This window comes from Actinia tenebrosa, unplaced genomic scaffold (assembly GCF_029948245.1).
Source record: "Actinia tenebrosa isolate PJP-AT-01 unplaced genomic scaffold, QUT_ActTen_1.0 PGA_scaffold10__47_contigs__length_13832649, whole genome shotgun sequence".
NCBI classification, from domain to species: domain Eukaryota; kingdom Metazoa; phylum Cnidaria; class Anthozoa; order Actiniaria; family Actiniidae; genus Actinia; species Actinia tenebrosa.
Genome location: NW_028292570.1, coordinates 4,377,245 through 4,404,450, shown reverse-complemented (window position 1 = coordinate 4,404,450; position 27,206 = coordinate 4,377,245). Strand labels below are relative to the sequence as shown.

The following is a 27,206-nucleotide window of genomic DNA, read 5'->3' as shown; positions in this document are numbered from 1 at the left end:
TAGTTTATGGCGAAACTTTGCTTAATTTTACATCTATTGCATCTAGTTTCATCTAAATCTTTGACTGTCTAGCCGAAAGAAAGAAAGAAATAAAGAGACTGATAGAAAAAGAGAAACAAACAAACAAACAAACGAACAACTGAAACAAACAAAAAGAAACAGAGAAAGAAACAAAAACAAAAAAAAAAAAAAAAAAAAAGAGAGAGAAAGAAACGGAGACTGATAAACTTTTGTTATACAGACGTCGTCATATTTGCAATTAATTTGGAACGCGCTGGGGGCCTAATTCTTTAAAAAAAATAGTACGTAGTTTATTAAGTTTGTAAGAAAAGTTAAAATCCGAAAAGAAAGTTCCAGAAAAATTTAGCAAACAGTCTGTCGTAAAGGGTATGATCGGAACCAATTACAAACGAATATTTTATAAACGCGTAAAATACTTTCGTCAATAAGGTTTTCAGGAGAAAAAAAAAAAAGTTCAACCTCTGGTTAATTAAATTTGGTAAAACCCCTATAGAATCCGGAAGCTGACTAAATTATAGGAAAGGAAAGGAAAGGAAAGGAAAGGAAAGGAAAGGAAAGGAAAGGACTAATTAATAGTTGTACAATTAAAATTACTTCTTGGGACTGCACAAGGTGTCAGTGAAATCCACCGTAATGGTGAGAATACGTAGCAGCGAGAGCTTTGAAATTACGATTATTTTTTCAAATTTTTCGCCCGGGATTTTGCTCCTATCCGTAATATTCATCTACCTTAGGGTGTCCGCAATGCGGGAGTTGGCTGTATTTATTATGGATACCATGAAAAATAAACTGAAAATAGTACAGTAAAAACTTATTAGTTACCGTAGAAATGAACTAGACCTAGCTTCATTAGCTGAATTTTTAATCCATGGGGGAAAAAATAGACTGTATCCTACGAAGTCTTATTGTGCCATATCCTATTATTTCACCGGAATACTTGACAACCCTACGCTATTGTTTGCTAAGCCAATTAAATTGTCATTCAGAATGTTAATTATTAAGTGATCATCCTTTAACAAAGTTCGGGAACTTATGTTTGAGAACAAACATTCTGACCAACTCTGGAATCAACAAAGCTGAGGCGTTTCTGCTATAATCTGGCACTTACAAAACCCGATTTCAGAACGAACGATGGAATTGAAATTTTCCTTGAGTAATGTAAGTTGGTGTATATACTATTCGCTGTGTTTGTATGCCATTTTAAAATCTTTTTCTCCTTTTTTGGGGAGGAGGGGGTGGTGGTTACAATAACTCGAAGTTTCATTCTTTTTTTCATCCTTCATTTTTCACTCTTCTTTCTTTTTTCTTTTTTTCTTTTCTCTATCTCTTTTCTTTCTCGATCTAAATTAAATAGGATCGGTTTAAGATTACATTTCTTTTGTACAACGTAATTGTCAAGTTCAAATTAGATAATTACAGAAACTTTTGATGATTACCAATTTTGGGATGATTTACTTTCTTCACAGATTTGGTTTCTCGTAATTCTCGTTCAATTTTCCACGGTGATTCAGTAGTTTCAAATTATAGATGAATATCAGTTTCGTGAGACGATTTCTTGTCAGATTGTTTTGTTTTTGTTTTTTTCAATTCTCGAGCTCGTTAAATTTTACATCGCGGTGACTCAGTTTTAAATTAGATAAATTGGGACTTTTTTAAGATTTGAAAAATCTTCGACGGTAAATAATTTAGTTCTCTTTGGTATTCTGTGTTCATTGGAGTTTCCACTGAAAACATTATCAGTAAGTCAACTCGTCCTTAGGAAACACAGCCTTCAAAGTAGCGAAACACCGAAGTGAAGTTATTTACACTTTCGTCGCAGATTTTGCAAATCTTAAAGTCCCTATAACAGTTTAATACCAGTTTTGTGACCATTTAATTTCTTCCACAGATTGTGGCTCTTATACTTCTCATTACTGTTATGGTAATGGAGTTCCATATCAGTTCCCAGCAGCACTTCTTCTCGAGCGATTATTATCCAATAGAAAACTCCGACGGCTACGCGCTGATAAATTCCGTTTACAAGTCCTTCAGCACCGCAAGCTTCGCTACATGTCTGCTGGCCTGTGAAACAGACATGACTTGTATGAGCCTAAACTTTCTCATGTCAACCAGTACATGTGATCTGAACACACAGACCAAGGAATCTACACCAGGATATTTTATACAGAGACATAACAGCATCTATTCTATCAACCCTTCTGGAAGAACAAGTAAGATATTAATGACACGATAGTGATAGCGCGTTAACTTCCCACCTCTGCCGAGTACAGTTACAATTTCATTTCAAGGCTATTGCAGCTTATAGCCATGCCCTGAGGTTGTTTCAGGGTCAGTGATATGTGAATTAGCCATGCCTTGAGTATGATCAGCCCAGAGGTTGTTTCCTGAAGGATTTCAGCTGTGAGTTAGCCATGCCCTGACTTATAGATCTGCCCAGAGGTTGTTTCAGGGTTCGATCTGTGCCGGAGTTAGCCATGCCCTGACTTAGATCAGCCCAGAGGTTGTTTCAGGGCTCAATCTGTGAGTTAGCCATGCCTTGACTTAGATCAGCCCAGAGGGTTGTTTCAGGGCTCAATCTGTGAGTCAGCCATGCCCTGACTAAGATCAGCCCAGAAGTTGTTTCAGGGTTAGATCTGTGATCATGAGTTAGCCATGCCCTGACTTAGATCACGAGCCCAAATGTTGTTTTAGGGTTCGTTAAAAAAAAAGCCTCTTGACACTGTTGTCGAGTTGAATTCCACAGACAGGTGGCATATTCTCCTTCTCCTTCTCCTTCTCCTTCTCCTTCTCCTTCTCCTTCTCCTTCTCCTTCTTCATTTTTAGTATTAAGGAAAGGAACAAAAGGCAAGCCTGCCAAGTCTTGTCTAGATGTATTGAACAGCGGCGCTTCAGCTGGGACAGGCGAGTACTGGTTAGACCCAGCCAGCACAGGGAGCCCAATACAAGCTTACTGTGACATGACAACAAATGGGGGTGAGTTCAAAGTTGGGTGTTTTAGAGATAAGGTATAACAAACTATGATTATAAAATAGCAATTTCTTAGTGAGAATTGGCTACTTGCGTGCATAGAAGTAGTTGTAAGTTAAAAAATTGAAAGCTTTAGAATGTTTTTGTTTTCGAATATAGAGCGTTTTCACATGATGTCACAGACGCCATATCGGGTGTACCTTGGACAATAACTTGGCATGATTCGCGTCTTTCTTTGGTTAGGTGCAACATTATGGCTGTTATCTCTATTGTCAGTTAAATCACTAGGGACTGCGTTAAAACACTCTATTTCTAGATTATATTTAGGAAGAAAAATTTTCAAAAGTTATATTTCCTTGAACAAACCGTACGACTAGTTCGATTCGTTGCTGTGTGAATAAAGTTTGTCATGGTAGCACAGCGGTTCTTTGAACAAAACGCTTGGTCTCAAAAGCTACAGAATCTAAAGTCTCATATACATTTTGTTTAAAACATTTGTTTTAGTTTATTTTACTTTTTGAGAAAGAAAGTAGATACTCTCGAAACATGATAATGATAACATAATGATATAGATGTATTTGTGATTTATTATATAGCGCCCTTTCTATGTAGATTTTATCAAAGGCGCTTTACATTGAGTGTGAATATCTGATTGCCTTTTATGCAACTTACAAAAAATGAGATGGTTAGTATGAAGTGTAGGCACTGAGGGTGGTCACTGCCAGGGTGGCCACTGCCAGGGTGGCCACTGCCAGGGTTTCTTTACGTCCTCAGTGGTTCTTTTACATCCCTCCGATATTGGTTAGTAATGATGGAGAGTGGAGAGACGGGACCGCCATTTAAAGTGGTCATCCGAGCCACTTGAAAGCGCGGGCTTGAAAGTCTAACCATTTGCAGATGTAATTACAAAGGCAGCACTATCTTCTATTTTAAGACCCTGACATCACGCACGAAAGTCCGATGCTCAACCAACTGAGCCCACCGGTTGGAATAAAATGTTTTTGAGAATTTAATATGTCATAGTGTCTCCTAAAATTAAAGTATTTGTTCTAAGAAAATCATTAAGTTCATAGCATTTTTAGTCTTTCAAGCTATGAATGATTGTTCTATGTGAAACCGCCATTTTTCGGGAATGAATTAACTTGTCAAGATAATAATATTGAAAAAATGAACTCGGGACTCAATGATGACCCTCTTTTTTCTTTCTTTGTGTTGAACCATTGTTAAATTCTGTTGTTAAAAAATATTTCTTAAAAAGACGTTGAAATGAAAACATAAAGCATAAACAGATTAATTCCGCACCCGATAAATACTAATTTATTTATACAGGGTTCTTGCTACTCCTTGAAATCCTTGAAAAGTCCTTGAATAGACCTTATTCGTGGTGTGACAATGTTTTCCCAATTCAGCGTGACGAACCTCCAAGGGATTTATTTTCTTTTGTTTTTAGTCTTCGAAAAATTCATGAGTATCCCAAAGGATACGAAAGGTATAACGATGATATCCCGACGAGTTTCAAAACGATAGCTCTTCATTCCCCCAGCTAGGTTTGTCACGCTGAATTGGGAAAACATTGTCACACTACGAATAAGGTCTATTGAAAACACTTTTTTAAGGGCGCTTGAAAAGCCCTTGAAAATAGGGGGAAACGCCAAAACTCCTGGAATACTCCTTGAATTTAATGCAAACTTAAATTTATTTCTAACTTACCTTTTGAAATAAATAACGATTAAAATTGATTGAAGAGTTTCTGGTTGCTTGTTTACTGGTTGCTTGCATGTCATGCTCGTTTTTTATCTAAGCTAGTGGCACCGGCTGAATTAGCTGCACTTGAATTGAATCAATGTTTAAAACCACGTTCTAATCTAAAAACCTTTGTCCTTGAAAATCGAATTTTTGTGCTTGAAAGGTACTTAAAAAGTCCTTGAATTTTGTAACGAGAATATAGCACGAACCCTGTTTATACATATATTTTTTCAGGTGGATGGACTGTGGTCACGAAGTTAGTTCAGCCAAGCAACACTAAATTGCCTTTGCACCAGCCATCAACCTATGAGGTCATTAAAGAATACAACAGAACAGACGTGAACGTCATGCCTATGGGAACCGCCATGTTGGATATCAAGAACAAGATGGGATTCAACCAGATTCATTTCTATTGTCGCAAGGTATCTGTCGGTAGAGTAGTGAGCATCATGACCAGAAACAACACAGCTGGCCAAGCTGTAGTAAGTTTCTTTACCAACCCAGATGTAGCCTCAGTACGCCCTGCTGCTTGTGGTTCGTTTGATATACTGCCTGACGACACGTCAATCCTTAGCGGAAAATGCAGTGAATGGGGTGATACTCCGGCCAATGAGTGGGGAGCATCATGCTGTATGGGTTCCATGAGACTACCTGCTATGGCTTGTCACACAAGTCGATCACACGGTTTCGAATTTGTCGTTTATTATTCGTGCGACAATAAAGTTCCGGATGGCTCTAGTAATGCAGTGCCACCCGATGTGAATGACACGTGGCGAATATCTGTGCGCTGATTATAACACTCGATCGATCAACACTACTGTCACTAATATATCATTTTAAATCTCAGTCAAATATCACTATTATTGTTTTTGGTATAGTTTTTGATTCGGAAAAGATGAAACATGAAATGTGCTTTGCAATATCAAATTTACCCCCATACCACAGGTAGCCCAAGCTTGGTTTCTGTGGTATCCTGTTATAAGGAAATGTATGGGTCCTTAAAACGGGCTAAATTTAAAAAATAACCAGGCAGAGAGAAAGAAGTGCTATTTCTCAATGATCGGGTAAAATTTCGAGGCTTTATTTCACGTTTAGATGATTTTATTGAAATTTTTGATGAATCCCCATACATTTCTTTATAACAAGACACCACAGAAACCAAGCTTGGGCTACCTGTGCCCATACATTTTGGATATTTACTATATTGGTGACCGGTATATAAGTTATACAATGGTTTTCGTGGTATACCATTGATATATCCCACGCGCGCATCCCTTGTAATTTCTAGTATTGTAAACGAGTGTGTACCAAAAAATACAACTGACTAGTGGGATATTTCATGGCGTGCAGCGGGAAAGCATTGTATAACTTTTCTATCCCACATAAGAAAATACCCGGTGATATATACGTAGATTCAACGAGAAATATAAATGAATTGTCTCCAAAAAATATTTGGCCGAAAATTGAACTACTATACTGAATGTTTTTAACGAAAATGCATTTATAAAACATTTACAAAGTGCAATCAAGAGAATATGAACTAAGAGAAGGAATCCTACCTATGTAGCCTTGTAACCATCATCTGCACAGTTTGATGCTATTTTTAGCTTGGAGATATTTTGAGCGAAGAACTTGATTGGTTGATTTTTTGAGGGTAGGCGGCTTCTAGTCTTGCAGTAAACAAAAGCCTGTGTTTTTGTCGCTTTTCGTGTCCTAAAACGAGGCATTAAAGGAAGCATGATTATCACGCGGGCATGGTAACGAGTTAAAAATAGCATCAATGATTCTAAAAATAGCATCAAAATGTGCACATGATGGGGCACGGGGATTCCTTCTCTTAGTTCATCTTCTCTTGGTGCAATCTTAAGACCCTTAATTAATCAAGCTCTAAAAATAGTGTTTTGAAAACACGCGAGTTTCAATCAGCGCGTGTGCATGTTGTTTTTTTCTCAAAAAAATTTCGAATGAATTCTACCTAAAACTTGTTAAACTATCGGTTTCATGCTTTTCGAATCTTTAGAATAAAGTGGCAATAGACTTCAAATTATTTTCTCTGAACGTGGCAGTTCTTGAATGAACTTGACTTAAATTTATTTACATCCGAGTTTGTTTCCTACACTGTCAAACATTATGAATTTTTTTGAGGAATCTTAGGCCCCGTCCACACTACGCCGGACAAATTTGAATCTGCAATTTTATTTATCCGGTTAGGCCTTCCGTCCACACTAGTACGGGCGAATCCGGAACAATTCTTCGCCGAAAATGGAACTTTTCGAATATGGTCTATACAGAGTGGAACAATTTGAAAACGCCGGCTAGCCGTATTAGTGTGGACGGAGAACATTTCGTAACCGGAACTTTTCGAATACGATGACGTTATGATTGTCATGGGAACATGGCGGAAAGGCTTAAAATTCACCGCGGGCTCAAATTCAGCTTCGATGCGCATGCTCAGATGTGCAATACAGCGTTTTGCTGCCTCGGATCGGACTAGTGTGGACGCGAAACATTTTCTCCGTTTTCATGTATGGACGGAAAACGTTTTTTTTGTTGCGGACTCAAATTTCTCCGGCATAGTGTGGACGGGGCCTTGGTACTCCAGTTCAGGGTTAGCTTCGATTTCGTATCAATTTCGTGCTAGTTTCAGTCATGTTCCGCAGAATTTCGAAGCTTTTGTATCGTTGAGGTTGTGTATTCTTTATTTTTCCGTTGGAATTTGTGAATATTTTTGAAGCTGAAATGAGTCTAGCCCTGAGTAAATGAACGGTGATCAAGGAACACCATCGACTCATTCAAAAAAAGGTCTCTTAGTAGATCAGGTTTTCAAACTCGGATTCAATCACTTGCTCGTTTTGTTTGTGAACATGGTTTCTTGAAACTAAAAACCATTATGCCCATCTATTAACTGCAAGTTATATATAAAATTTATCATATATTGCTATTTGGGGGAAAAAATGGTGAAGGGTTTTTTTTACACTTTTTCTATCTACATTCAAAGCCACGGAAATTGAGTGGAACACATGTACTAACACATTTAAAATATTCGAATATACGGGAGAAAAGTCAGCTAATGTCGTGTTGCACGCAGGCTACCTTAGGCTCAATTTTACGCAGACGAATGTCGTAGTGTTCCAGTTTGTGTTCCACTGTGTTCCAGTGTTCCAGTCAAGGTCCGTGGAATTTCAAAATGTTTGCATTTTTGAAGTTGTGCATTCTTTACTTTACTCAGTTGGTTTATGTGAATATTTAGACACTGATGAGTCTGCAATCAACTGGGGAAAAGGGGTATTTTCTGAATCCAAAAAAAGCACTGCTGTTGGAGCTAGGGATTTTAAACCGGGGGGGGGGATTTTTAAGATGCTGTTGTTTTTTCAATTCCAACATTTGAAGGCTCTCGGCTATATATGACCAATGAGCTATTTCGAGGCCCCACTTTTCAGGGTCGCTAAAATTACAAGGAGAAAGGGCAATAAGGAAATTAAAGAAACTAAGAAAATTATTAATTCTATTGTTAAAAACTACTTCGAATAAGGTAGGATTGTAGACAGTTAATTAAGAAGGATACAAGAACAATTCTAATTCAAAGTCTACTTAAGCAATATGTGGAAAGTCAAACTTGATTTAAAAAAAAAACGTAGTTAAAATAAACGCACAATTTAAACCACTTAACCTAGTACGTTATTTCAAGCGATGTTCCATGGGATATTAACTGACACCCTACTCTTGTACCATGGGATAACACAGACACCCTACTCTTGTACCATGGGATAACACAGACACCCTACTCTTGTAGCATGGGATAACACAGATACCCTACTCTTGTACCATGGGATAACACAGACACACTAAACTTGTACCATGGGATAACACAGACACTCTACTCTTGTACCACGGGATAACACAGACACACTAAACTTGTACCATGGGATATTAACTGACACCCTACTCTTGTACCATGGGATAACACAGACACCCTACTCTTGTACCATGGGATAACACAGACACCCTACTCTTGTACCATGGGATAACACAGACACCCTACTCTTGTACCATGGGATAACACAGACACCCTACTTTGGACCATGGGATAACACAGACACTCTACTCTTATACCATGCGATAACACAGACACCCTACTCTTGTACCATGGGATAACACAGACACCCTACTCTTGTACCATGGGATATTAACTGACACCCTACTCTTGTACCATGGGATAACACAGACACCCTACTCTTGTACCATTGGATAACACAGACACCCTACTCTTGTACCATGGGATAACACAGACACCCTACTCTCACCATGGGATAACACAAACACCCTACTCTCACCATGGGATAACACAGACACCCTACTCTTGTACCATGGGATAACACAGAGACCCTACTCTTGTACCATGGGATAACACAGACACCCTACTCCTGTACCATTGGATAAAACAGATACCCTACTCTTGTACCATGGGATAGCACAGACACCCTACTCCTGTACCATGGGATAACACAGACGATTTAAAATTGTTTTATCCCGCTCCTAAATTTTTAAAATATCCGGCAATTTCTGTTGTATTTAAGTCAGGAAAAAAGCTTTTTTTTGTCACAGAGAAAAAGAATTTTTGTGGTAAGATTCAAGTTATTTTCGCAGTGCGCTTCATTTGACTTATCGAAGAGCTTATAAACTTTAAAACTGAATCCACTTTTCTATCTTAGGTATGTTTTTTTTCCCTTTATCAGCTCACATTGTCATTCCATGTTTAGAGCTATTTTATATTTATATTTTTCTTGAGAGTTCCAAAGTTTTTGAAATCTATCGTTTTTATTTTTATCCCTCCAAGAGAGTGTGTTTGAGAGAGTATTTACTACAGCTGATTTTGAATCTTTCCTGATTGATGAATTTTCTCATTCCATATGCATGTTTTTGCGTCTTTATGACCCCTGTAGAGGAAAGAATTCGGTGGTGCTTTACTTGAAGTTATTATGATATTTATAGCTTATTCTAAACCTCCTCTGACTGATTTTTTAAACTTTAATTTAGTTGCTTAAACGTTTCTTACACAATATATATATATATATTTTAATCATAAGTAAGAAGACGCTAGTACAGTAAAAACGTAGCTATCTTAGGCCGAATAAACTATACTCTTTACCAGACGTTTTTAGTTTCTGTCTTGAAAGCAGGCTAATTAGCGCGATTTTTCATTCAATTGGAAAAAAAATGTAGACTTATTGTTCTACAGTAATTTTATTTGTGACATATCGTATTAATCCAACAGTGTACTCAACAAGGCATCACAACGCTAATCTTCTTTACTAACAATGTAAGCCAATGAAATGCTTCCTTCATTAATAATGTGCCAGTAAATGTCATCGTCATACTTTAAGAAAGTGCTGGTTATCATGTCTGAGAACTAACATTCTGTGCTATTTCGGATTTAACGAAGACAGCGATTCTACGATTTGTGACAAGTTTTCAAAGCACGCTGTTAGAACGAACGATGGAATTGAAGCCTTCTCTAAACGATGTAAGTTTGTACATATGCTGTTTTTGTCTTCTCCATGTTTTTCTTTCTTTCTTTCTTTCTTTCTTTTTTCCTTCCTTCCATCGTTCCTTCCTTCCTTCCTTCCTTCCTTCCTTCCTTCCTTCCTTCCTTCCTTCTATCGTTCCTTCCTTCCTTCCATCGTTCCTTCCTTCCTTCCTTTCTTTAGCGTATTTTCAGTATTAAATTTGGAAAAATAGACGCGTTCGGTACCAAGTCTAATAGTTGCATATCCCATTATTCCACCGTAATACTTAACTACGCAACACAAAGCTAGTTTTATTAACTAAAGCCAGTAAAATGCTTCAATTATAATCTTAATTATAATGTGATCATACTTTAACTAAGTTCTGGAGCTTTCTCTTTCTTTCCTTTTTTCTATTTTTTTCTCTTAATTTTTGTTTGTTTTACGGATATTACAAGTTTCTTTGAGAAAATTCCTTCTCGATCTCTCAAAACATTCTGCGTTGCCAAAAATAAATTTTAATTCTAAATCTGTTTTCAAAAGAAAAAAAGTACCACAAGATTTCTTAAATCAGTGTTATAAGTTCCAACTAAAAGGTTAAGAATTTAATTTGTTAAACGCTTTCATTGTCATAGATATAAATGCCATTTAAGATCTTCCGTTTTGACCTGCATCCATTATTAATGTCATACATCCATATGCTTGAGGAATCGAACTTTCCTCACTGACTTTAATAATTAACCAGATAAAACCTTAAGTTTTAAAATCTCTGGCAATTTCTGTAGTATTTAAGTCAAGAGAAAAGCTTTTTTTTCTTTTTTTTCTTTTTTTTTTTTCACAGAGGAAAACTAAAAAATATGTTTGTGGTAAGATAAACATTAAAGTTATTCGAAACGCGCTTCATTTGACTTGTTGAAGGCCAGCTCATAAACTTCAAAATTAATTCCACTTTTCTGTCTCAGTTAGGTGTGTTTTCTTTTCTTTTCTTTCTTTCTTTCTTTCTTTTTTTATCAACTCTGGTAACTTTGGCCGTAAAATACTTTTCGCTAAGTTTTGAATCCTTTTATTAGCCGAGTTTCATTTCACTTCACTGGTTTGGATACTTAAAAAAAACACTTTCTTTCAAGAATATAATCGATAATGGAGAGATCGAGAACGTCAGAAAGCGAAAAACAAATAACCATTTCAACACATTTCTAAACGAATTTATGTCGCTTATTTGGCCAGGCACAGTTCCTGAAATGAATATATTGATCTCGTCAGATATAGGGTTTGTCTTACAGGGTCATAATACTTGTCCGTTATTGAAGATGGAGAGTAGTCACGTCAGTAACACAATGCTGTTTCTCCGCCACCGCATCTGTATAGTTTTGCATGAATCATTTTACTTATCAAGTCTCATTCCACGTCACTGGTTTGGATGTTAAAAAACGATTTAAGTGTGCATAAAAAGGATAAATAGGCAACCCAGTGCACGCTCCAAGAACATGTTGTCTTTCCTTAAAGTGCACCATTTTTTGCTGCTTTAAAAACCAACCACGCCCTATTTTTATTGTTTTGAAGCAAAGTTTCTGGGAATAAAAACGGAGATGTTGAATATCATGGAATTAAAGCAAGACTCGCAAAAGTATGATCACTGTTAATGCATTCGCATAGTTTTGTCTCGCCATCGTCACTTGGAGCCGAAAGAAAAATTAATGTAAAACCTGTCCCGCGTTTTGAATTCAGCCCCGCTCTCTCCAGTATATATCGATGCCTCCCCCCCCCCCCTCCCCCCTCCCCCCTCCCCCCCCCCTCCCCCCCAAACTTTAAATCAAGATTAAATTTAGGTTTTCCATCGAAATTCAAGCAATAGAAGTAGGACGTGGTTGGGTTTTAATTTCATAGCACAGTTTTGTGATCCGCGGATTTAATTTTCTTCACAGATTGTGGCTTTTGTACTCCTCGTTACTGTCATAGTCATGGAGGTGCAAATCAGTTCCCAGCAGCACTTCTTCTCGAGCGATTATTATCCAGAAGAAAACTCCAACGGCTACGCGTTGAAAAATTCCGCTTACAAGTCCTTCAGCACCGCAAGCTACGCGACATGTCTGCTGGCCTGTGAAGCAGACATGACTTGTATGAGCCTAAACTTTCTCATGTCAACCAGTACATGTGATCTGAACACACAGACCAAGGAGTCTACACCACGATATTTTATAGAAAGACATAACAGTATCTATTCCATCAACCCTTCTGGAAGAATAAGTAAGATATGACAAGATAGTGTGATAGCGCGTTCGCTTCTAAACTCTGGGTACAGTTAGCCATGCCCTGACTTAGATCAGCCTAGAGGTTGTTTCAGGGTTCGATCTGTGAGTTAGCCATGCCCTGACTTAGATCAGCCTAGAGGTTGTTTCAGGGTTCGATCTGTGAGTTAGCCATGCCATGACTTAGCAGATCAGCCCAGAGGTTGTTTCAGGGTTCGATCTGTGAGTTAGCCATGCCATGACTTAGCAGATCAGCCCAGAGGTTGTTTCAGGATTCGATCTGTGAGTTGATCTGTGAGTTGGCCCGGTACGTTGACACTGTCATTCGGGAGATCTACAGGTAGCCCCTATATTTTAATTTTTATTCTAAGTGCTATTTTTTTGATTTTTAGTATTAAAGAAAGGAACAAAAGACAAACCTGCCAAGTCTTGTCTAGATGTATTGAACAGCGGCGCTTCAGCTGGGACAGGCGAGTACTGGTTAGACCCAGCCAACACAGGGAGCCCAATACAAGCTTACTGTGACATGACAACAGATGGGGGTGAGTTCAAAGTTGGGTGTTTTAGAGACAAGGGATAACAGGCTATGATCGTAAAATAGTAGTGGTTCAGAGTAAATTGCAACTAAAAGGAGCAAAAATATTTTTTTTATCATAAAAGTTAGCTTTATTGTCTTCATATTCTATTCTGGTTTAGAATTTTTGAGAATCATTTTACACCCATTTTCAAAATTACCCGACCTCGAGGGCTTCACGCGTTTCTAGTTTCGGCTGCCGTCAATCAAAGTTAGCACGAGCTGAGTGAAATGAAATTCCTTCTCAACAAATCAGAGAGAATTTTCCCTCGCTTGAAATGGACAAAGCATCTTAATTCCACTCGGAAGGGACGGACCATTAGGGGGGGATCCTTTAGGGACCCTTCATGTTTTACAGGATTTAACATCGGTTCAACATAAAGGACTGTTCACGTTTTACGGGAATGTGAATTGTGAATTGTGAGTAAAGTTTTTTGAATAAATTTTCAACTTAGCCTAATTATATTTGAGGTGGCCCCCTTTTCAACGTCATATTTTTTACGTGCCCCTCCCCCCAATTCCCACCAGCCCCTCCCCGCTCCACCTCATAGTATTAACAACTGAACCATCCCTTATGTTGAACCAATGTTAAATTATGTTAAATTGTGATTACTGTTTGCTAAAATGGTCATGTATGAAGTCACCTTAAACGTTGAAAACTGAGAAATAAGTACGGCATATAACATATATAGGTTTATTATACATGCATATTCATTGTTTTTAAAATATTTTTTCAGGTGGATGGACTGTGGTCTCGAAGTTAGTCCAGCCAAGCAACACTGCATTGCCTGTTCTCAAGTCATCCACCTATGAGGTCATCAAAGAATACAACAGAACAGATGTAAAAGTTAAGGCTTCGGGAGCCGCCATGTTGGATATCAAGGACAAGATGGGATTCCACCAGATTCATTTCTATTGTCACAAGAAATCCGTGGGTCGAGTAGTGAGCATAATGACGAAGAAGAACAACGCTGGACAAGCTGTAATAAGCTTCTTTACAGAACCAGGTGTAGCTTCAGTACGCCCTGCTGCTTGTGGTTCGTTCGATAGACTGCCTGATGACACGTCGATTCTTAGCAAAAAATGCAGTGAATGGGGTGATACTTCGAACGATGAGTGGGGAACATCGTGCTGTATGGGTCCATATAGAATGGCTAATATGGTTTGTCACACAAGTCGAAAACACGGTTTCGAATTTGAAGATTATTATTCCTGCGACAATGAAGTTCCGGATGACACTAGTAATGCAGTGCCACCCGATGTGAATGACACTTGGCAAATATCTGTGCGCTGATTATAACACTCGATCGATCAACACTGCTGTCACAGCTAGGGATAAGAAAATTAGTATCATTAATCTCAGTCGAACATCACTATTCTTGTTTTTGGTATAATATTTGATTCGGAAAGGATGAAATATGAAATTTGCTTTGCAATATCAAACTTTTCCCCATACATTTTGGACAGTTTGCTATTGGTGACCGGAATATAAAACATATATAAGCCGTAGAATGCTTTACTTCTCGTAGCACATAGAATATCCCACGCATCCCTTGTAATTGCTTCTTTCAATCCGCCGCTTCGTGCTTACTTTTGAACATTCGATGCTGAATTCGGCAGCGCATGTGAACTTAAATAAGAACTAAAGATGGTTGATTCTCACTAGAGATGCATTTTCTTTCTCCTGCTTGTCTTGATTACATATATCCTTCATAATCGGTTACCAGCGAAACTAGGCTTAAAAACTCTATTGAAGCAAGCGCCTACTATTTAATTGAACCGCCTCCACTACACTGTAAGTAATGTAGTTAGGCACAACCATATCCCGTTTCGGGGGGGTCAACGTTGTCAAGATCACGTGATAACAGTGCCTTACAATGTATTTCATTGATTGTTTGACGATGTAATGACAGCCAATAATTGACACCAATCACAAATATTATAAGTTAGAAAACTGTATACAGTACTGTTTAGGACTATGGTCGAAATAAATCAAAAATGCGTGGATTCAACTAGAGATCAGAATGAATTGTCTTCAAAAATATTTAACCGAAAATTGAGATACTATGTGAATGTTTTTAACTAAAAGGCATTTACAAAATATTGACAAAATGTAATCTTAAGACCTTTAAAAAAAATACAAAGAAAGAAAGAATATTTTGAAAACTCACGACTTTCAGCGAGTAGTGTGCGATTGATTTCTAAAACTTGTTAAGCTATATATCATGTTCATATTCCTGCTTTTCGAATCTCTAGATCTAGAATAAAATGGAAAAAAACTTATTACCTTTGAACGTGGCAGTTCTTGAATGAACTTCTCATTAAATTTGTGTACATTCAAGGCAGCTCTTGAATGAACTTGACATTAGATTTGGTTTACATCCGAGTTTGTTTTCGACGCCGTCCAACAACATCATAAACTTGGTCCTTGTTGTATGTTGTTCTTTCATACTGATTGGCGTAGAGTGAAGTCATTTAACCAGTGAAATAGATGTTAGACTGATACACTTTAGTAGTCGCTAATTCCCTTGTTTTCTTTTGTGTCTATTTGACTATTACATCTTTACTATTAAATTTTGTTTCACTGGTTTAATGTCTTCACTCTAATTTTCCTTGGAACCGCCTTAATTGCATGGGAGAGCCCACATAGCACTTATTTGATGTAATGATATTGCATTCTATTGCCGTTCTACATATTGTATTAGGTGGAATGCATCGTATATTTTTGCCTACGTAGGCTCGCTCCCAAGCTTAACTAGATTAGTTTTTCAATCTCGGAGCCAGTCTCTTGATCGTTTTGTTATGGGCGAATCAAGTAGAGACCAAAAAATAACATTACGCTCACGCGTAATAGGTAAATTACGGGTCTTAGATGAAACGACTAAAGAAGAGTGCCAACCCAACATAAATGACCGCTCGCCAACAGGATTGGCTTCATAGCTCAGTTGGTAGAGCATCGCACCGGCATCGCGGAGGTCATGGGTTCGATTCCCGTTGAAGCTTGAAATCATTTTTTCAAGTCTTTCAAGCGTTCACTTAGATCGTTTATTCACTGTGACGATAAACACATCTATCAGTGCCATACAAGCCTTTCACAATGTATGACACTCTTCTTCAGTCGTTTCAACTAAGGCTCGTAATTTACCTATTACGCATGTTCTTATTTGATTTCCGAGCCCATCCCACACGGCTTACTGCCTCATCTATCTAACATTACGCATACTTTATTTAATTGCTTGCTATATATCAAATATATTGCTATTTCAAAAAAGTTTGGTGAAGGTTTTGTTGCATCATTGTTGGATATTGCATGTTGAATACCAAGCCCCAAATGCGCATGCACTATGGGCGATTGTAAATCCAGTCAGCGAACGGTCACAATAATTTGGAATTCTCCCAAACTTTAAAAACTCTGCTACTCTTTCCCGCATATTTGCTGTGTTGAGAATATTTACATGTAAAATAAATCCGCATCAAATTTCAAGCTTGGCCATAAAACATACATCATGTAACCAAATCTTCACAATCCCTTTTTAAAATAGCTGTATAATCACATGGCTCTCTTAAACTATAATATTTATAAACTAGATTCAACACTACCCATGATGACACACATTTATGTAACTGTGTGTCTATATGCATCTACATATTATACTCTTTGGCTATCACAAATATACAAAACTCAGCTCTTAATTCGTCACCTACCATAATGAAAAAAACACACCTGTGTGTCTATATGCACCTACATATTATTGTCTTTGACTGCCACAAATATACAAAACTCAGTACGTTCTTTACCGGGAAAATGGGGTGAGAAAATAGCAGAAATACTTTTTTCCAATGCCAACATTTCGAAGGTTCTCTTAATTTAAAAATAAAACTTAATTGAAATAAAAGCACACATTAAAACACATGACTTAGTATATTGTCTCTAGCGATGTTCCATGGCCATGCGATAACACAGACACCCTACTCTTGTACCATGGGATAACACAGACACCCTACTCTTGTATCATGGAATAACACAGACACTCTACTCTTGTACCATGGGATAACACAGACACCCTACTCTTGTATCATGGGATAACACAGACACCCTACTCTTGTATCATGGGATAACACAGACACCCTACTCTTGTATCATGGGATAACACTGACACCCTACTCTTGTATCATGGAATAACACAGACACCCTAATCTTGTACCATGGAATAACACAGACACCCTACTCTTGTTTCATGGGATAACACAGACACCCTACTCTTGTATCATGGGATAACACAGACACCCTACTCTTGTACCATTGGATAACACAGACACCCTACTCTTGTACCATGGGATAACACAGACACCCTACTCTTGTATCATGGAATAACACAGACACCCTACTCTTGTACCATGGAATAACACTGACACCCTACTCTTGTACCATGGGATAACACAGACACCATACTGTTGTACCATGGGATAACACATACACCCTACTCTAGTACAATTGGATAACACAGACACCCTACTCTTGTACCATGGGATAACACAGACACCCTACTCTTGAACCATGGGATAACACAGGTACACCTTACTCTTGTACCATTGGATATTAACTGACACCCTACTCTTGTACCATGGGATAACACAGACACCCTACTCTTGTACCATGGAATAACACAGACACCCTACTCTTGTACCATGGGATAATACAGGTACACCTTACTTTTGTACCATGGAATAACACAGACGCCCTACTCTTGTACCATGGGATAACACAGACACCTTACTCTCATAACATGGGATAAAACCGACACTCTACTCTCGAACCATCATCGTAATCCGTCTATCTCATTATCAACATCATCATCATCATCATCATCATCTTGTTCTTGTTCTCATTCTTTTTGGCTTCTTTTTCTTCTTGCTCTTCTCCTTTTCTCCTTTTATCATAGCATCAGCACTCAGAATGAAAATGTAAACTTAATAACAACCTCTTCAAATTTAACTCTATCTGATTTCTGAGAGCAAACATCTCATAAATTCACAAAAAGGATTACATATATTGCTTGTTCCCAGCCAATTTCTAAACGTTTTCTATGTTTTAAGATAAACGAATTTACTTGACGGCTACGTGGTTTCAGAGCTTTAATCATTTAATCATCTAACAATATCTTCTTTTACTTTTACTTGTTCGAAATCTAGATATAATTGTGATACAAAACGTTACTGTATAAAGAAAAAAGCGACAAATCTAGCAACGGTATAACTTACCCGGTAGCCGGTGTTACTTGACTGAATGAATTTACATTAAGGCGTTTCCCTACATATATACTTATACTTATTTATTCAAAAAGCGTGCTTAAGGTCGAGATAAAAGAATCCTATTATTCTATTGTGTTCCTTTGTTCCAAAGTATTTTCGTAAACGAAACAATCTATATGTGGAAAAGTGTATTTTTAACCATAGAAAAGCTTGGTTCAGGAATCCAAAAATCATTTCTTCAGTCAGCGGGAGAGTCTAAGTCTGATTGACTAGATAGGATTTGTTCAGATTAAAAAAAAAAGATTTTATAGACTATATTATCAATCAAAAATATCGCCCAATAACTGTGTAGATAAACCAGTAAAATGCACCCACAAGCATTGCTGTAACCTCATCCCTAAGAAAGTTCTTATGATAGTTTACAATGATTGGCATGCATATTTTACTTCAGTGTACTTGTAGAAGCCCGGGCATGGGTCAATGCCAAAGGTGCCAAAACCAACAGTAAAAGAACAGGACTGCTTCCCTTCACACAGCTCTTTCACCTTGATTAGCGAACTGGCTTCGTCTCCACAGGGCACTTTCATAAGACGATGAAGGCAGACGTCTTTGGAAGAGCGACCATAAAGGGCCCATTTAATACGAAGAAGGTTCCCATTTGGGCACGACATGCTCAAGACACCACCCTCGCACGCTGTTGCTACTAGTATCACTGTAAACAGAACAAACAGATATTAAGAAATTCAGATACTGTCTGTCTTACTTTCTTTCTGTCTGTCCGTTTGTCTGTCCGTCTGTCTGTCCGTCTGTCTGTCTGTCTGTGTGTCTGTGTGTCTGTGTGTCTGTGTGTCTGTGTGTCTGTGTGTCTGTGTGTCTGTGTGTCTGTGTGTCTGTGTGTCTGTGTGTCTGTGTCTGTGTGTCTGTGTGTCTGTGTGTCTGTGTGTCTGTGTGTCTGTGTGTCTGTGTGTCTGTGTGTCTGTGTGTCTGTGTGTCTGTGTGTCTGTGTGTCTGTGTGTCTGTGTGTCTGTGTGTCTGTGTGTCTGTGTGTCTGTGTGTCTGTGTGTCTGTGTGTCTGTGTGTCTGTGTGTCTGTGTGTCTGTGTGTCTGTGTGTCTGTGTGTCTGTGTGTCTGTGTGTCTGTGTGTCTTGGCTGTCTGTCTGTCTGTTCAGTCTATGCAGACGTGTTCGTAACCGCTCCGTAATCTTCAACATTTTATAAAGCTTTTATCGAATCTTTGTCTCCAAATGGCAAATCTTATTGAGTATTTAAGTTATGATGAAAAGGATAACGATTTCACTTGGCGTGGTACGCAACAAAAACTTAAATCTTTGGTGGATTTTATGTTCGATGTCCAAGAAGGCAGTAATGGCGTCTTTAAAGAAGACAAAGCTCACAACGCAATAACGTATAAAGTGAGTACCGATGACAAGGAATGCTCCGTAAGATTCTACACATCATCACTTAGACTGAAAATCTTTGGGCCAAATCAAGAATGCCTTAGGAATAAGTTTCATGAACTTCTTCCAAGCAAGAATGATGGTCCTGCAGAAAAAAGAGTTGAGCCTTCACAACCGACTGATTCTGAAATTGCCTCATTATTATTCGGTTTACTGACTGACTTGCGTAAAGAAATAAGTTTATTGAAAGACACTTTCCAAAACGGAGAGAACTTTGATATCCAACAAATGAAGAAGGAAAACGATGATTCTCGTAAAATTATCTGTAATCTTCAGGAGGAAATTAAAATTCAAAAACAGCAAGTATGCAAATTACAAGACGAAAAAGCCAGCTTACTAACAGCGTTGAGGCTAGTTACGAAAGAAAACGATCAATGTAAGAACAATGATCAATGCAAGAACAATGATCATACGGAAACTAAACAAGCTACTGTAGTTGATCTTACGACCCCGGAGAGTAGTATGAGTGACACAATGAATGAATCTCATTGTAACTGGAAAAAGGTACAAAGGAAACAAAAAAAGGCCAAGCAACAAAAGACAACACCAAAGAACAAAGCTGAGAACAAGCTACCTACTAATAACCAGGACCATTCGCTTCAGGACAGAAACAAAACTAGTACAGTTATAATTGGAGATTCTATAATATCGAAGCTCGAAGGTTGGAAAATGTCAAGCAAGACAAACAGAGTTAATATAAAACCCTTCCCAGGGGCCACAGTGGAGGATATGGAGGACTATATAAAGCCAATAATCAGAAGGAAACCTAATAATCTTATTGTACATATTGGTACAAATAATCTTAAGTCTGATGAATCTAAGGCCATTGCAGAGAGGATAGTTGGAATCTGCGAATCTGTGGAAAAACAGCTGCCGTCTTGTGAAATAGCGATATCTGAATTAATCATTCGCCAAGACTCGAGTCTCCTTGAAACAGCAAGAAAGGATGTGAACAAATCGCTTAGAGCCTTCTGCAACGAACGGGAATGGGACTATATTTCTCATAATGTAACAGAGAAAGGACTTAACACCAAAGGACTGCATTTAAATCGTGCAGGAATAGGAATCCTTGCGCAAGATTTCAATAAATATCTTAAATCTAAAGCATGATTAAAAGGTAAGGAACCACTAGACGAAACAGATTCCTCTATTCATTCCTCTAGTATTGTCTCAAATACTAATATTGATAAGTCTGACGGTGATAATAGACCTCATTCTATTCCTAATGTTAGAGGTTTTAAAATGGCCTCTTTAAATATAACTAGTCTTGTAGCTCATATAGATGAACTGAGATCATGGGTCATTCAGCAAAATTTTGATCTTCTTTGCATAAATGAGTCAAGGCTCGATCCATCAATCCCAAGTTCAATGGTGAGCATCGAAGGCTATGACATCCATAGGTCTGATAGAAACCGCAATGGAGGGGGAGTTTGTTTATACTTGAAAAAGGGCGTAAATGGGAAAAACCGTAGTGACTTAACTGATGATAAAGTAGAGTCCCTGTGTTTTGAAATCATGAAGCCAAATAGCAAGTCTTTTGCCGTTTTAGCCTGTTATAGGCCTCCTAACTATGATACACGCTCATTTTTCAATATATTTGAAAATGTGTTAACAAAAATAGATTCTGAGTTTAAGGAAATTTATATCCTAGGGGATTTAAACTGTGATTTATTATCTACTAATATTAATCAGCAAACCCGCTATTTGAATACGACTGCTGAATTGTTTCAACTTACGCAGTTAATCACAGAACCAACTAGAGTCACTGAAAAAAGTAAAACCCTCATTGATGTGATCTTAACGAATAGCCCAGATAGGGTAGTCCGAAGTGGAGTGGTTCACATTGGTATCAGTGACCATAGTCTGGTTTATACAATACGGAAAATAGCAATTCCGACAAACAACAATCACTGTAAGATCTCATTTAGATCGGCTAAAAACTTTGACTCCGACAAGTTTCTTATGGATTTAGCAACACTCCCTTGGGATTGTTTGGATAATAAGGAAAGCCCGGATGACATGTGGGACAGATGGAAAGAGTTATTTCTCTCTGTTCTTGACTCGCACGCTCCGATCAAAACAAAACGAATAAGAAACAAGAAGTCTCCCTGGATGACAACTGATTTGAGGAAAGCTATGTACGATAGAGATAAAATGAAACAAAAAGCTACTCAAACGAATTCGAGGGACGACTGGAGTGATTATAAGTCTATTAGAAATCGCGTCAACAACGAGATAAAAAGAGCCAAGAAGTCATATTATGAAAATCATTTTGCACAAAATTCAAAAAACTCAAAGGAGGTCTGGAAAGCTATTAATGAAGTCCTCTCACGAAGGACTAAATCTGGCTCTTATGTAACATCTATCAAAACAGGTGATACATCGATGTGTGACTCGAAGGAAATAGCTGAGGTATTCAATTGTCATTTTTCTGAAATTGGGACTAAATTAGCTTGTTTAATTCCCGATGGACCGACTGCTTATAATGATTATCTAATTAGAATTGGCTCAACATTCACCTTACGACACACATCAGTTGATGAACTTATGAAAATCATTAATTCTATTGACGTTAAAAAAGCGACAGGTCTTGACGGTATACCATCTCATTTCATCAAGATTGCTTCACCAGTAATAAGTCAATCACTAGTGAAGCTATTCAATCAATCAGTTGATAAAGGGATTTTTCCTAACGGCTTGAAACTTGCGAAAGTTACGCCAATTCATAAAGCTAATGACAAAGATGATTTGAATAATTACCGTCCCATTTCGGTCTTACCTACTATTGCTAAGATTTTCGAGAGAATAGTTTTTAACCAGTTATATGAGTATCTAAACTCAAATAATTTACTTTCTCAAAAGCAGTCGGGATTTAGACCGCTTCATTCGACTACTACTGCACTCCTAGAAGCCACAACGGAGTGGCTTACCAATATGGATGAAGGTAAATTGAACTGTGTCACTTTCCTAGATTTTAAAAAAGCTTTTGACACAGTAAATCACTCCATACTTCTCCACAAATTATACTATTATGGGATTGCAGAAGAGTCGATAAAGTGGTTCAAATCTTACCTCACAGATCGTAGTCAGAGATGCTACATAAACCATACCTTATCTAGCTCTAGAACACTCGATTGCGGCATCCCTCAAGGCTCAATCCTTGGGCCATTATTATTTATTATTTACATAAACGATCTGCCAAATAGTGTCAAATTTTCAAATGCTAGAATGTATGCTGATGACACAAGTCTCACCACTTGTGGCACATCACAAAAGACTCTATTTGACGAGGTGAACGCTGATATTTCCAATATTCATAACTGGTTGAAAGCTAACAAACTTAGCTTAAATTCAGCTAAAACAGAGCACATGTTTATTGCTTCTGACGATAAATTGAAAAAAATTACCTCCGAACCACACATATATTTAAATAGCAAACCAATTACTAGAGTCTCTACAGCAAAAACTCTGGGTGTTGTGATTGACGAACGGGTGTCTTGGGTTGCTCATATTGATTACATTTGTAAAAAAATATCCTCTGGATTGAGTGGCATAAGACGAGTCCGCGATTACATCCCCTTGGAGACAGCTATTACCATATATGAGGCTCTCGTTTTATCTTGGTTTGACTATTGTGACGTGGTATGGGATAATTTACCAGTAACGTCTGCTGAAAGATTGCAAAAAATGCAAAATAGAGCTGCAAGAATAATAACAAAAAGCAGCTACGATGTCAGATCTAGTGATATTTTAACTTCTTTAGGCTGGAAAAGCTTACAAAGAAGAAGAAAGGAGCATAAAGCAATAATGATGTTTAAGACTTTAAATGCACTTGCACCAAAATCTGTAAGGGAACTCTTTTATTTTCAAGAAAATACCTACGATTTTCGTGGTAGAGAGAAGTGCTTAAAGTTACCGAAACCCAGCACTGAGTTTTTAAAAAGAGCTCTCTCTTATGACGGTGCAAAAGTGTGGAACTCGTTACCCCAAAGTGTCAGACTGTCCAATAATTTAAAATATTTTAAGAGGAATCTTTCGTCTGTTGGTCCTTAACACTTTAATTACTATAATATTTTTGGGGGGTAGATGAGAATGTATTTCATAAATCTGTCTATATATTCTTAACGTTATTATTAATTTTTTATATATATTACCTATGAACTCGGTTTTCATGAAAACCAATTTGTACATTGATGAAATTTCCCGAGATTAAATAAAAGACATCTCTCTCTCTCTCTCTCTCTCTGTGTGTGTCTGTGTGTCTGTGTGTCTGTGTGTCTGTGTGTCTGTGTGTCTGTGTGTCTGTGTGTCTGTGTGTCTGTGTGTCTGTGTGTCTGTGTGTCTGTGTGTCTGTGTGTCTGTGTGTCTGTGTGTTGTCTGTGTGTCTGTGTGTCTGTGTGTCTGTGTGTCTGTGTGTCTGTGTGTCTGTGTGTCTGTGTGTCTGTGTGTCTGTGTGTCTGTGTGTCTGTGTGTCTGTGTGTCTGTGTGTCTGTGTGTCTGTGTGTCTGTGTGTCTGTGTGTCTGTGTGTCTGTGTGTCTGTGTGTCTGTGTGTCTGTGTGTCTGTGTGTCTGTGTGTCTGTGTGTCTGTGTGTCTGTGTGTCTGTTGTGTCTGTGTGTCTGTGTGTCTGTGTGTCTGTGTGTCTGTGTGTCTGTGTGTCTGTGTGTCTGTGTGTCTGTGTGTCTGTGTGTCTGTCTTATTGTTTTTATTCAATCCAAAAAGTTCATTGTTTCGAAGATTTTTCATTCCGGATTCTCCGGAGGCTATTTCGGGATTTGATCTGTGGGTTAGCCGTGCCCTGACTTAGATCAGCCCAGAGGTTCAATTTCAAGGTTCAATCTGTGAGTTAGTCGTGCCCTGAATTAATTAGATCAGCCGAGAGCGGGTTCTTTCAGGGTTTGATCTGTGAGTTATAGTCGTCGTGTTCTGACTTTAATCGGCTCAGATGTTGTTGATCAGTCCAGAGTGGTTTTGTTTTTGTAATGGCTAAGTTATCTAGGACACAGGAGAAAGGATGAAATGGCACCATAATAATAATAACATTATTATTAACCTTCTTCGTTACAACTTGGTCCAGTAAAGCCACTTGGGCACAAGCAGTTGAATCCTGATCCTTCTCCGATGAAGATTGCTTGACAAGTACCGTTGTCAGGACACGGCTTGCTCTGACATGCGTTCTGTTTGAAGAACCAAAAAGAATGAAAGGAAGAAAGAAAGAAAGAAGGAAGGAAGGAAGGAAGGAAGGAAGGAAGGAAGGAAGGAAGATGGAAATAGTAGAGGGAATGAAACACTAAAAGAGCAAGCCACTAGCGAGAGAGGATTATAAAAAAGGGAGATCAGTTAATCTTTATATGATGTCACATAAAAATTTGCCCCTCCCCACCCTAGGTGACAAATAATGACCGATCCCTTATTACTTTAATCTTAAGTGGGTTCCCTGTATTTACTTACCTTTGTGCTAACATGAATATTACCAGTCTTCCTTATAAGGTCATTAGGGTGTTTAATTTGATCAGAATCATTGATGTCGCAAACGGCATTTTGCTCGTGATAGTTGTACGACATACAGGAATCGCTGACGTAGCACTTCACTTGACACGTGGACTTTGTTTTACAGGCGAAGGTCTCGATCACGTGGTTGGCAAGATAGCTGTCAGCTTTAACGGGAAGAAAATTCACGATCTTGCATCCTTTGGCTGCGTGTAAAATATTAATAATCAATAATTGGTAGACCAAGATGCAAAGTGGCGTAGCGGTATTAACTCTCACCTCTGGAGTTTCGGGTTCAGACTCGTACCCGGCCTACAACTTTTTTCACTTTTTTTACATTTTTTCCACGCTTTTTTTTTTTTTTTTTCGCGCGGTGTCACTAAATCCTTCCCATCAACCACAGCGCGGTGAGATCAACAAGACAAGAGAAGCGACTGGGAACGAGTATGTTTCGGGTTCGAGTCTTGGACTTAATTAAGGTTGAAATTAAGGTTGCCAGTGCCTTAACTATGCTTTTAGGAATGCAGACGCAAGGTTTTTTAAGTCCAAAATGGAAATTGCCTTAATTACTTTTTAATTGTCACGTGTTTGGTCACTTTTGTCTTTTTTAGCGATTTTCTTTTATCTGAATTCTATCCCCAGATACAAACTTATGTACACCAGTTTCAAAAAGGTTGTCGTCGCCAAAGGCGATATGGAATAGGTCATTCTACATGGAAATGGTTTCGTTGAATACAAAGAACATTGAATCAGTCTCAACATTAAGGTCCATGTTCCTGACGAGAATAAGAAGCAGAAACACAAGTCATTCCATCTATTCTTGGATCTTGGAATGACCTATCTCCTATTGCTTTTCGCCTATTGCCTATCGACTATCACCTTTGGTGATGACAACTATATTCGACATAGGTATATTTTAAGAAATAGAACAAGTTTCTTTGATCCAAACATGTCGTTTCACTGCTGACTAACAGACCAAATAGGTATATACTGTGATTTCCCGTGCGTTTTCATTCCTCTTAAAACATTTCATTGTTAAACTGAATTTAAAACTTTTCATTCTTACTGAATTTTATCGCTTGTACAGTGTTTATTTTCTATATTTTTGTTAATCTCCAAAATTATTTTAAAAAATTATTCCAAGTTACGGAAACACTTTCATGGCGTCAACTACACTGCGCCTACTATGAATTGCTGGTGAATCGTCAGTCAATTCAGGTCTACCGAAAAATCGTACGATTCTCGTCCACAAATCGCGTTTAAATGTAATTATTAGATATATTGGAAAAAATTCAGTTTTCTCGATTGAATTCATTTATGGTATTTCTCTTGTATTTTCCTGCTATCCTTGCATCCATTTCGTTTTTTGAATCGTAAAATTTGAATTCTAAAGAATGATTGAACTGTAAATTTGAATTTCTGAAAAAGTTAACTTTAATTCTTGTGTATTTGCGATTTTGAAGTTGAAAGGAAGTGCGCCAAAAATGGTAGCGAATGAATGCGAGAACTGCGGGATAGAATCCCATGAGATTTGATTTTCTCCGTTTTCTTTCTTTCTTTTTCTTTTTCTTTATTCTTTTTTTCTTTCTTTCTTTCTTTTTTTTCTCTTTTTTTCTTTTTTTTTTCTTTTCTTTTCTTTTTTTCTTTTCATTTTCCTTTTTGAAAAATCAGTTGCTAGGAACAACCTCAGTCGTTCGTATTTTGTTTAGCAGTTAGCATAATTCACTTTAACAAAAACTATCTTAATGGAATTTTGCCTCTCTCTCTCCTTGAGATTTTAGCATACTTTCAAGCAAAACAAATCCCTACCTTTGGTCCGTGCGACTAAGGCATACCACAAAAACAAAGCAAAGACTTTGGTTAAAGATACCAAGTAAACTCTCATCTTTCTCGACGTATTTTAACGGTGTTTATAATCGTAGTCTGCGTACAGCGAGTTAACTCAT

The 27,206-nt window shown here is 37.8% G+C and overlaps 3 protein-coding genes and 1 non-coding gene across 4 annotated transcripts; 3 read left to right on the top strand and 1 right to left on the bottom strand.

The window, feature by feature from the left end:
- The first annotated feature begins 1,082 nt into the window (after positions 1 to 1,082).
- LOC116306591 (uncharacterized) lies at positions 1,083 to 8,398 on the top strand. The gene is made up of 4 exons (XM_031716678.2): positions 1,083 to 1,179; positions 1,910 to 2,231; positions 2,845 to 2,994; positions 4,969 to 8,398. Exons 1-4 carry the CDS (start codon positions 1,153 to 1,155, stop codon positions 5,523 to 5,525), a joined length of 1,056 nt encoding a protein of 351 aa, XP_031572538.1. The 5' UTR covers positions 1,083 to 1,152; the 3' UTR covers positions 5,526 to 8,398.
- Positions 8,399 to 10,117: 1,719 nt separating this feature from the next.
- On the top strand, positions 10,118 to 16,972 carry LOC116306571 (uncharacterized). Its single transcript, XM_031716645.2, has 4 exons — positions 10,118 to 10,258; positions 12,164 to 12,485; positions 12,880 to 13,029; positions 13,799 to 16,972. Exons 1-4 carry the CDS (start codon positions 10,232 to 10,234, stop codon positions 14,353 to 14,355), a joined length of 1,056 nt encoding a protein of 351 aa, XP_031572505.1. The 5' UTR covers positions 10,118 to 10,231; the 3' UTR covers positions 14,356 to 16,972.
- Trnaa-ggc (transfer RNA alanine (anticodon GGC)) lies at positions 15,992 to 16,064 on the top strand. Its single transcript has one exon. It is a non-coding gene; the product is annotated as a tRNA-Ala (tRNA).
- A 1,219-nt stretch (positions 16,973 to 18,191) lies between the features above and the next one.
- On the bottom strand, positions 18,192 to 27,164 carry LOC116306593 (uncharacterized). Its single transcript, XM_031716680.2, has 4 exons — positions 27,070 to 27,164; positions 25,222 to 25,466; positions 24,824 to 24,947; positions 18,192 to 19,026 (listed from the first exon to the last, which is right to left on the bottom strand). Exons 1-4 carry the CDS (start codon positions 27,143 to 27,145, stop codon positions 18,734 to 18,736), a joined length of 738 nt encoding a protein of 245 aa, XP_031572540.2. The 5' UTR covers positions 27,146 to 27,164; the 3' UTR covers positions 18,192 to 18,733.
- Positions 27,165 to 27,206: the final 42 nt, after the last annotated feature.